Source organism: Dasypus novemcinctus, chromosome 5 (assembly GCF_030445035.2).
Source record: "Dasypus novemcinctus isolate mDasNov1 chromosome 5, mDasNov1.1.hap2, whole genome shotgun sequence".
Taxonomy (NCBI): Eukaryota; Metazoa; Chordata; class Mammalia; order Cingulata; family Dasypodidae; genus Dasypus; species Dasypus novemcinctus.
In genome coordinates, this window is record NC_080677.1 from 24614869 (window position 1) to 24627140 (window position 12272).

The following is a 12272-nucleotide window of genomic DNA, read 5'->3' on the forward strand; positions in this document are numbered from 1 at the left end:
TAGATAAACACAGGAGGAGATGGGAGGCAATTCCAAATGGAAACATACACCCTGAATTGTGAGAATGAAATGACAGTTCCCAGAAGCTGCTAAGCAGTATTCCTGGCAACTAGAAAGTCCATGGCAAATGGCACAGTGAGAAGCATGGCTCCTGCTTGTCTTGGTTTTCCAGTTGCTAAAACCAATGCCATGCAAAAGGGTTGGCTTAACAACGGGAATTTATTGGCTCCCCATTTCAGAAGATAGAAGGTTTGCTTCATCCCTGGGTCAGAATTTTCTGAGTGGCCGGTTATCTTTGGAGTCCCTTGGCTTTTCCATCACATGGCAATGCACATGGCTGCATCTTCTCCTTTTCCTTCCAGGTTCTGTTGACTTCCAGCTTCTGGCTGCATCCTGCAGCTTCTCTCTCTGTGCCCTTCCCTATGAGGCCTCCAGTAATGGATTAAGATGCACCCTGATTCAGCTGGCCATGCCGTAATCAAAAAGTCCTGTTTTCAATGTGTTCACACCCATAGGAATGGCTTAAGATTAAGAACATGCTTTTCTGGGATCCAGAACCCTAAGCCATCACACTGCTATTGCTATTATTTCTGTGGTTAATATTTTCTACTTTTCTACTTTGTATTCTTTATTCTAGTTTTCCTGCTTTCAGTAAAGGCAATGAGGATTGAAAGGACATGTTTAGGAGATAGTGACGGGACAGTTCTGACTTCTTTCTTGAAAAGTATGTGGGATAAAAGGATTCACAGTGGACAAGGGCTCACATCAGACCAAATAGTGCTCCTCATTGAAGTGCTGGTGCTTGAAGGGGACCATAGAAAAAAGTTACACTAAGTTCCCACAAACTCCACCACTGATAGTTGTGTAACTAAAACTCACTGTGTTAGAGTCAAGCAGACGCACCTCTCAAAAATGAAGCAGAGCATTTCTGAGCTCCTTACCAGCCCTATAATTCCTTCATCAGTGCTTCTCTCTTGGCCCAGCGGTCTAGCTGTTTTATAGCAAACGTATGAATAGGAGAAAGAAAAATGCCGTGATTGTATTTCATGCTTAGAAAGGATTTTGCTAGGAGAGAGCAAGCAAACCCTAATAGAGTAAGCAGGCATTTGTTCATATATTCAAAACATCGCCACAGGTGCTGTATTCAAGAAATGGCAAATGTGACTTCAGTTCTGAGTACTTATTGCCTGAGCATCAGAACGACTGCCTTATTGCTTATTATTATCTCCTTTGCGATGGCCAGACACGCTTCATTCTGTTCGCTGTCATGTTCTATAAATATCAAAGAGGCTGCAGAAGCAGCCCTAGCTTAGCGGCGCTGTGTGCTTCCCAGGTGCTTACACTCTGCTTCTCTAAGATAGAATCTCTGGGTCTGCAGGTTGATTTCATAGTGAGGATTAGTAAATCCACGGTAAACGGCAACGAACTCCAATTTCAGTTTTTATTTTATGTCACAGAGCTGTGCAGCTGGGCTGTGTGTGCGTGCATGTGTTATGAAGTGGTTTTAAGTGCCAGTGGGCACGCAAGTGGTTTGTTCAGGCTCTGCTTTGCCAGAGTGTCTCTGGGTCTTTGAGGGGCGTGAGGCAGGCTCTCTGGACAGTTCCCTGCTGAAAGTTTTATTTTGAATGCTTGCGAAGGGGCAAACCTCCAGGAGAAACGTGGATGCTGCAGTGAATCTACCTGGTTGTGTAAAAGCCAAATCTCTTCAAGAACACCCAAAGGATTTACAGATAAACAGACAAACAAAAACAGAGTTTTTCCTAAAGCATTTTCCTTTTTGATATGAATGGGTATAGTGTTTGATATAAATTGATACTGGTATAAAACAATTGTGAATTATGGCAGTGTCTGCTGCCAGGAGGCAGCGCATGAAACAGCCCGAATAACCCGAAGTCCCAGCTTTAGGATGCACGAAGCAGGAAACTCTCCTTTTCAGATGCCCAATTTGCCCCTGACCCCAAGAACTTGTTGCAGATTAGGGAAAATTATTAGCTCAGTCAGGATCCTTTCCTTAATGTGGTGCTCAGATGCTTAGAAGGGGAAACTCACCAGACTCTGATTCTTTCTTTTGTTCTAGGAGGCAACTTGTTGCAATCTGCGACACCACAAAGCATAGTCATACACCCCATTTCTCACTGATGTTTTATAAAAGTGACCAACAATGAAACTCTGCTCCTTCCTTCCCTCCTTACACAGGGCTGTCTCTCATTGCTTTAGTGACCGTCCCTAGGGATGTGAGTGTCCTAGCAAAACCCTGCAACTCTAAATAGACCATTTAGGATTCCTTAAAAGGGCTCTTGTGTAAGGAAAGGGGGAAAATTTACTCATAAATGTTACTCGTGATTCACACATTTCAGCAGCAGAAGGAAAAAGGGCATGTATTCACAAGAAATTATGATACAGTTTCTTGCACACTATGAAAAACTCATTGCTCATCTTTTTTTCTTTTTACTCTTTTTATTAAAGAAAACAAACTATTCCTGTGCATAATATTGGCTATGCTACTTTAACTGGGTAGCTACCAGTTTCATTACTTAAAATCTGTGTTCAGAGCGGAAGGCAGGAAACTTACCTTAAAGGAGTAGTAGAAGGAGCCCCATTCCTCCCCTTCCACCACTTCAGTGAAAGTCACCGTTTCGGTACAAGTCACTGGGGGATAATCCGGCGTCTGCGTTCTCCCGTTGGAGTTGGGGCTGCCCTCTGTGAGGCTGGCTGGCATGTTCCAGGTGGGGCTGAGCCTCTGTCCCTGTGCCTGCAGCTGAGTTGCAGAGTCCAGCTCACGTCCCAGGAGCTGGGAGCAGCTGCTGCCTGGCACTTCCTCTGCCTCCCAAGGAAGGCTGCTGGATGGACCTCGGCTGAGCAGAGCCACCTCGTTCAAGAGCTCTGCCTGATGATAGGGAGGATTCACGCGGCACTCTCCTCTGCCGTTACCATCCAGTAGCCAGCACAGCCCTCATCCCCCCCGCAGTCCCGCCCACCGCTGGGATCTCCCCCGAAGAGGAGGCTGGAGACATGCCCTGGCCACCATTCAGGTGGCTTTCCAGGCAGGTCTCCCTTCAGTGTGTCTTTGTCCAACTGTGCTTTTCCTAACTTCCGGAAGAGACCCCCACTTCTGTCTGAGCTTCAACAATTCAGGAATTTGGACTCCTCAGCAGGTCCATGCAATCAGGTCCTATTTGCTCTTCTGAAATCAAATCATAATTAGGCATTAGTTTCAGCTGAGGTGGCTTTCTAACTTACAGTCCTCACCCAGCTATTTACTGAGAAGTGGATTTCAATGGCACATTTGTGTTTCGCACCTGAGATTTTATTCTAGGCGTTCACAGGGCGATTCTCAGAAAATCTTGTGGTTGGTGTTTGTCAATAAGCCACAACCCCTCAGTGGCTGGTGAATACTTCTCTGGTCTTGAGGTTACTCATCTCAGTTACTACTAGGACCAATGCTCGCGTGCAGGTGAAATGGAGCTAATGGCAACGTCTGCACTTTAGAGAGGGGTGGACGAGAATAATAATGGTTGTTCCCATACCCCAAAAGCGCCCGCAAAGCACGTTGATAGGTTCTTTGATTTCTGAAACAACTCGGTGAGATCTGCAGAAAAGGTATCTTAATGCTTGTAGCTTACTCCAGAAGAGACTGGCTCTGAGAGGGGAAATGACTTGTTTGAGATTCCCTCAGCTGGTGATGGAAAGGAGACGGTAACCCATCTCTTCAGAGAGTCCTAGGCAGTGGCGGTTTTACTCTAAGATAGACTGGTTTGCATCAAATCTCAAATGCCTCCAAGGGCAGGAAGCTAACATAAGTAAGAATAACAGGTCAGATGTAAACCAATAGGAACTAAGCTAATTATATCGCAGCCAAGAGGAATACCTGACTACTTACCTGGAAATCACTCTGTGAGCCAAATAAACATGCCCAGCCACCAGTTTAAAACACTTAGTATAAGAGGCAGCAGGCTCAGTGATAATCATAAAAGATTGTAGCCACTGTAAAATCTCCTGGGAAAGCTCTAGCTTAATCCATCCAGCTCCAAGAATAACACAGTATGCTAGTTGAGGAATATATTGAACAAAAGGCATGGAATACCTCTGTAACATATTGCTAGAGAAACTGATGGAAGATATGAGTAAATGGAGAGGTGTATAAATTCAGGAATTGGAGGACTCAGTATCCTTAGGATGTTAATTCTCCCCAAATTAGTTTACAGATTTAATGAAACGCCAGTCATAATCAAATAAATTTATTGGTATAATTTGGCAAGCTGATACCACAATGCATATGGAGATGCAATGAACCCAGACTACCAAAAGCACTCTTGAAAATGGAGAACCACATTGGAGGGCTTAAACTACCTGACTTGAAGACTTTCTGTAAAGTTGTAGAAATCAGGATGGTGTGGCAATGGCATAAGGACTGATGAAGAGATCAAAGGAACAAAACAGAGTGTAGAAATAGGCCCCCATTTATATATCACCAGGGGAATGCACAAAGAGATACTATGACCGGCTCACCAGAATAGCTAAAATTAAAATGACTGATAACACCAAAGGTTGTCAAGGATGTGGAGTAAATGGAACTCACACAAGTTTGGTATAAGAATAAAATTGAAAAATGACCATGGAGAACATGCTGGCAGCTTACTGTAAAAGCAAGCATACACTATAGTAGCAGACCCTGACCCCCACTACTGAAGCTAAACTAATCTATGGTGGAAAATTTAAGAACAGTGGTTGCATCTGTGGGAATAGGGGTGGGGCTGGAAGCTGCGCTATACTAGATGGATAGGAGAGAATTTTCTGAGGTGATGATAATGTTTTGATTCTTGGAAGGGGATTGGGTTATACAGTGGAATGGAGGTAATGGCACTTAGTAAGACTGTCAGATGACCATAACAAAAATACCAAATGGTTTGTAAAAAGAAATAAAATATATATATACAGTATGAGAAATTTATTGACACCATTGTACACAGTTACTTATATTTAGATGATATGGCTTTTGTATATTTTTATTTCTTAAAAAAATACAGTTTGGAATATAGGACAAATTCCCTCAATTGCTCAATGATTGCAAGCACAGCTTAGTTTATATAAATTTAGTAGACAGAAAGCCCAAATAATGGACTGTCGTACTCACCAAGTTCAATAGACAACACCTGCAAACTCTCCTCTCGGAAGTGCATTTTCAGGGGTACTAAGCAAAAAGAGGGAGAGCACAGATTCCAAGTTTGCACCTGCTTCAGAAGTTGCTATGAATATTGCAGTTAGAGGAAAATTTCCTCTCAAGGACCAGTGCCATAGAACAGTGAGACTCAGTATAAGTCCAAGGACTGGCAGTGTCAGCATCACCCAGAACTTGTTAGAACTGCAAATTCTTGGGCTGCACCCTAGACCTGCAGAGTCAGAATCTCCAGGGGTGGAGCCCAGGAAACTGTGTTTTAACAAGCCCTCCAGGTGATTCTGATGCACATTCAAGCTGGAGAAGCACTATTCCAGGGCAGCATGTTGAAGTTCAAGGGGTCATCAGAGGGATGAATTAAGGGATGTTGGGTGGAATAGTCTGGAGGGAGGGAGGTAAAAGTGCATCAATCTGTTGGCCTTTGAGTGTAAAAATGAATATGATTAACTTTTGTTAATCATTCTGTGCTTGTTGACTTTTCCTCTAACATCACCCACATAAAAAATGATGTTGACATTCCCGGGACATTCCTCCTGTGTATTACTGAGATTCTGATGAATTCCCCCAAATTGCAGGGAATTAAAGCATATTGCAATATTATGATAGCTGATAATTGTCACAATTATTAATTTCCTTCAGGGGTGTTGTCTATCAAGCTGCCTGTTTTAGGCTCCTCCTCATTAGCTGAAACATCACCTGCTGCTCTTTCCCTCAACACCTGCTTACCAGTTTGATCTCATGGCAAGAAAGGGCTTTCCAGAACCTCTTTACCTGGAGTCCTTTCCAGTGCACCCCTGTAAGCAGCTTTGCCCATCATAATGCTCATTCCACTTTAATATTTGTTTAAATATCTCTGCTCTCTGATAGACTGCAAGCTTTGCAAGGGGAGACCATAGCCGTTGTTTTGTCATTCTGTTGTCTAACCGAGTGGCTGGCACCCACAGAGCAGGTGCTAAATAGGTAGCTGTTTAGTGAATGAACCCATTAGAATGCACCTGTGTGAGTGTAATGTTGCTCTAAGATAACCTTGAAACTTTTCTAATTTAACAAAAAAAGTAAGTCATTTGAAAATTTCAGTACTTTAACCTTTAATATTAATTAGGTACCAAGGGGTAACAGTGACAAGCACAAACCCCAGCATGCTGTGGTGATGCGGTTGGGAATCTTGGCCCTGTCCATCCAGATGTGCTGGGAGGGATTGGCTCAAGGCAGGACCTGATAGTTGTAAGCAGTGATTCTACCCCAGATTCCACCGTATTATGAGAGCTCCGGACTCCACTAAATTTATCACTAGAGGCAGCCCAGCCTTCCCCACCTTCCCATCACCCCCCAAACAAGTCTTACCAAATAGTTTCACTGGCAGATCACACTAAAGGGAGCATTTACTCTCTGTGTTATCTATAGAAACGGAAAACCCTCTCAAGGCCCAGTGATTGACGTCTTCATTGCTCAGAGGGCAGGGGTTCTGAACCCTGCATGCACACTGGAATAATTTGGGGTGCTTTGAAAAAATACTAATGCCTGGGCCCCACCCCCAGAGATTCTGATTAAATTGTTCTGAGGTACAGTTCAGACACTGGGAGTTTTGAAAACTCCCTAGAAGATTCTCAGCCAGTGTTAAGAGTCCTGCCCCAGGAGAAAAGCAGTCTTTAGGTCTCTGGCACCCTAGGGTTTTGCTGCCTGCCCTGTGATCTTCTTTAAAGTCCTGCTGCTCTCCCAGTTGTCTGCCCCACCAGGTCCTCTCCTGCCTACCACCGCCAAGGGACTGCTTCTGGGTCCCTGCAGACAGCTGCCCTCATTTACACACTCTATTTCCTCAAGACTCAGTTTTAGCCACTGGGCACTTGTCCTCTCAGGGAAGTGGAGAGAGAAGGGGAACTTTTCCATTTCTTCCCGTGGGCCACCAGGTTTTCTCCTCTCTTACTCAGCGACCGGAAGTCATCGTCTACCTCCATTTTAGAGACTCTCCAACATAATTTGGATCACGTTGTTAGGACTGTCTTCCTTAAAAAATATGCAGCTTGAGCCTGAAAGAAGAAAATTCCAGGGAAAATGGAAGGAAGTGTGGGCCACAAATTTCCAACTCAGTCCCTTAGCTTTCCGCTGCCCTTGGAGTGGTTCAGTAATTGATCTGCTGTTCTGACTTCAGGAAGGCGGCCCCTGCAAAACAATGGGTGACTACTGTTAGCTCACTGGGCTTGGGGAGGGGGATTCCCTTGGGCTACAATTAATGGGGGAAAGGAACACATATGTTAATATTTGAAATAGCATCTTGACACACTTTGGTCCTTTTAAAGAAGGAGGATTTCGTTGGTTTTGTTTTGAGGGCTTTTTGTATATTCTTCTTCCACCTCTACTCCTGCCTCTCCCCTTTCTAGATGAAGGTTGCCTTTCCCAGGTTACTGACTTGTTTCTTCATCTCCACTATGAAAGCCTTTGCTCCCAAACAGTCTCATGTCAGCTGCGTACTCCTAGGAGTTACCCCTGGTAGGGATAGTTATATTTTAAATGTTGACTTCCTTGGGATGAAAAGTTTTGTCCCTGGGACAGGAATTTTGGTATCAGCAAACAAAATGATGGGGGTGTGGAAGAGAGATGCTCATGGTTGCATGGTATCTCCAAGCTTTCTACTCCATACATTTGTTATGGGAGCCCTGGACGCAACATATAGGTCCTTGGACAAATAGAATGTTTTCCATAATCCAAAAGAGAAACATTCATAAACTTCAGAGTACAAATTATTGGAAAAACACTTAAACTTCTTCCCTCAATGTAGAATCCCAATAGGGATTGCTGTTTTGCTTCCTTGCAGTCTGAAAGTCCAAAGGTTTCTAATAAGTCCTATGTAAATGAGATAAAGAGTTCTGGATCTCCTGGGTATTTCCTAACCTCCCATAGAATGCATTTCTTAGTTGAAAGAAATGCATATACCAATATACCACACTCCATTGCCCCTTTCTTTTTGTGGCCATTAGAGTTCTCAAAAATATGTTGAATTGATTGAAAGTGTTATTGGCTAAAAATTCAATTATAACAAATTTGTTAAGTAATTAATATGTGAGGAAAATATGTCATGGGCTGATAGGGAATGAGAAATTCCCTGATATGTGGAAATTCATGGTTTGGTTGCAGAAAACCAGGTTAAATAACATACATGCTCCAGGTTAAATATCAGAAAGAAGGTAAAATAATACAAGTGCACTGGGTGATCCAAGGCAGGATATGATTAATCTCCAAGAGAATAGCAAATAGAATCAATATTCCAAGTTCAGAGGAAACAGAGATCATAGTTTTTAGATTTAAATTTGGGTTTTACTGTTTTTAGTTACTTTGCATGAAGACTGAAACATTTCTTATTGCACCAGTATGGAGCACGGTGAAGAAGCACAGATTATAGGACAGAGGAAATTAACTTCCTCCAGCCAGATTTTGATCCTCTGATACCAGAATTTGCCACTGCCTGCAGAGACTAAATTTCTCAGAGGTAAACTGCTACTAGACACTCTGTGACTTTTCTCTTAAAGGAATGAGCCTAAATTTAAGCATGAAACAGTCACAATACTGGACACATTGGCCTAGCAAGATATATCACAGCTACAGCAATTGGATGCTTACTCTTTGAGCACCTCTTTTAGAAACTATGTAAAAGTGGATTGGATGGAGGAGTTTTGATTGTAGAGGTTAGATGGGGAAAGGATATGGGGGAGGGTATAGGGGAATCCATCTAATTGCTGTACTGGGCACTTGACATATGTCACCACATTTAATTTCCAGAATGCTACTTTAAAGTGGGTGCAAATTTCCCCATTTTAAATGCACAGAAAGCTCTTGTTAAAGAGAAATGGATGAAAAATGATCATTGACTCCACACAGTTAACTTTCTGTAGTCCCTATTTTTGGCTTTGTAGTCTGATGTGTTGGGGAAGGCTCCAAGCCATTAGGATGAAATAATAGTATCTTTTGTTCAGCATAAGAGAGAAAATTGCTTTGAAGGCGGAGAGAAATCCTTAGGTCCTGGAGAAAAGCTAAATGCAGTATTACATCTGGTAATTGCTTGCTCTAATAGATAGGAGAAGTTACACATGTTACAGTGATTAAGAGATATATTTCCTGAAGAAATGGATGCTTTAAAGAGGACACTGAAAGAAATATGACTCAGTAGTCCATGCTTTTAGGGTTGTATTTTTCTAATTGTAAAACTCGCCCACAGTAAAAACTTTCCCACTTTAAATAAATACCTGAACATGCAAAGCTTAAGTAACTACTAATGTATTTCCAGTCCCCATATGAGATCATGCTATACTCTGCTTTGCATTATGCTTTCTTATTTCTCATATTGTGGACTTTTATATCAATAAATACAATGGTTGTTTTAGCATCTCTGTTATGCTAATAGTGTGATGTGCCATATTTTAATCAATCATCCCCATATCAATTGAGATTTCAGTTTCTGATTTCTCTAAACAGTGCTGTGAACAAATATCTTTGAGCGCTTGTCTGATTATTTCCTCAAAATATTGCCTTGAGAGGTACAGTTGCTGTCATTAGCTGCTTTTCTGCTTCTATTACTTTGACTGATGCCTTAATTGTGCTGTTTCTTTTTTTCATTCTGAACCCCCTGGATTTAAATGCTTAAAACATTCATTTCTATTCTTTCATGTTTGTCATAATATTTAAGGCAATGAATTTTCCTTTCAATATGCTTTTGGCTGGGTTGCATAGATTTTAATATGTAGTAATTTTCCCCTATTGTTTCCTACAATATATAAAATGCTTGTTTTGATTTCCTCTTTGGTCAAAGAATTACTTATGAGTGACTTTGCAACTATTTATATATGTGTTCAATCAATTTAATTTCATATTTTGTAATTTATTTCTTGAATTATGTTTAGAAGACAGGATCTTTTTATTTTAAAATTTTTAATATTTAAAACTTACACATAATAATTTTTGAAAAGAAAATCCATAGAGTTTACCAGGCAATTAAATTACATACATATACATACACTGTCATATGTGTATGTTTGAACTCACCTTTTATTAATTGTACTGTATTCTTTAGAACCTCTATTTCCTTACCCATCCTTCTTTTGTTTTGTTTTTTTTTTTGTTTGTTTGTTCTTTTTACCTATCCTTTTAATCGACTTAATTTATTAAGCACTCAGAGAAGTTTGTTCTTGTTTCCCACTATTTCTGAGACCCTGTTTTTGTATGTGCTACTGGTTTAACTCTGTACATTTTGATGGTGTGTTATTGTCATAGAAAGATTTATGGCACACATATTCATATTGGATTATATTAATAAGCAAGTAAAATGAATCTCTGTGCTATTTAATACTTTTACTTTGGATTTTAGTTAGTTCTATGTTAATATTATAATCTTATATCAGTTGGTAATTGCTTATCCAGTCAGCAGTTGATAGATACTTGGGTTGTTCCCACTTTTTGGCTATTATAAATGATGCTCTTATAAACATTCACATACAAGAATTGGTGTGGACATATGCATTCATCTCACTTGGGTCGACTACTTGAGTTGTATTGCTGAATATGGTAAATTTATGTTTACCTTTTAAGAAACTGCCAAACTGTTTTCCAAAATGGCTGTACTATTTTGCATTCCCACCAGCAATATGTGTGGTTTCTCATTTCTCCACAACTTTTCCAACATTTATTATTGACTGCTTATTTTAGCCTGTGTTTTAAAAATATGTGTGTGTGTGTGTATATATATATATATTATTTTATTAGAGAAGTTGTGAGCTTACAAAACAATCGTGCATAATGTGTAGAATTCCCATACATCACCCTTCCACAAGCACCTTGCTTTTTTGTGGAACATTTGTTACAGGTTATGAATGAACATCATCAGACTTTTACTAACTATGGTCCATAGCTTACATTTAGTATACTTTTCCCATACACTCCCTATTATTAGCACTATGTATTAGTATTGTACATTTGTTATAGTTCATGAGCAAACACTCTCATATATGTATTGTTATCCACAGTCCATCTCCCACCACATGGTTCACTGTGTTATGCAGTTCCATGCCTTGTACCATATATCCAAAGTGTATACTCTGTGGCTCTCACTGTCAACAGAGAGGTGTGCAGTCATCATCTCAGTAAATTTTTTAATGTTTTCATTAATCCAAAAGAAAAAATCCCATACCCCTCTAATATTGACCCTTAGCATTGATATAGTATCTTCTTTGACATTGATGCAAGAATATTAAAATATTGATGTTAACTATATCCATAATTGCAGTAATTGAATTTTTCCCATGCATCACTATATTCTTACTACCTAGTAATAGTGATGTGCATTTGTTCTAGCTCATAGAACTACATTCTTGTATTTGTACTATTAAGTACAATCCTCATTGACCTCTGGGTTCACTATGTTATTCAGATTTTTCATTAGTTTTCTTTCCATTGACATTTAAATCACTAAACTACCTCTTTTAGCCACAATCCCATTTATAAATGTGTTAGTTAAATTCACCGTAATGCATTACCATCAACTCTATCCACCTCTACACTTTTTTTTGGTCTTTATTTATTTCTTTTTAATGTTACATTAAAAAAATATGAGGTCCCCATATATCCCCCACCCCCTTCACCCCACTCCTCCATAAAAACAACCTTCTCTATCATCATGGGACATTCACTGCACTTGGTGAAAACATCTCTGAGCACTGCTGCACCACATTGTCAGTGGTCCACATTATAGTCTACACTCTCGCCGAGTCCACCCAGTGGGCCATGGGAGGGCATACAATGTCCAGTAACTGTCCCTGCAGCACCACCCAGGACAACTCCAAGTCCTTAAAATGCCCCCACATCACATCTCTTCTTCCCACTCCCTACCTTTTACAGTCAAGCTAATTAAAAGCATCAGTACCCCTTCTCAGCCCTCAATCTATCTCATAGTAACCTATACACTAGGTTTTAACTCTATGTGTTTATTCCTCATATTTAGTTAAAATTAGTAAGACCATAAAATATTTGTCCTTTTGTATCTGACTTATTTCACTCAGCATAATGTCCTGAAGGTTCATCCATGTTATCATAAGTGTCCCAATTTCATTTC

At 40.5% G+C, this 12272-nt stretch overlaps 1 protein-coding gene across 1 annotated transcript in view; it reads right to left on the minus strand.

Moving 5' to 3' along the window:
* The window catches only part of NPSR1 (neuropeptide S receptor 1), a 184458-nt gene extending 181622 nt beyond the window's left edge, over nucleotides 1-2836 (minus strand). The window contains exon 1 of the mRNA XM_058298040.2: nucleotides 2573-2836. Within this exon, the coding sequence (XP_058154023.1) occupies nucleotides 2573-2719 (147 nt within the window). The 5' untranslated portion in view covers nucleotides 2720-2836. The remainder of the gene's footprint in view (nucleotides 1-2572) is intronic.
* Nucleotides 2837-12272: the final 9436 nt, after the last annotated feature.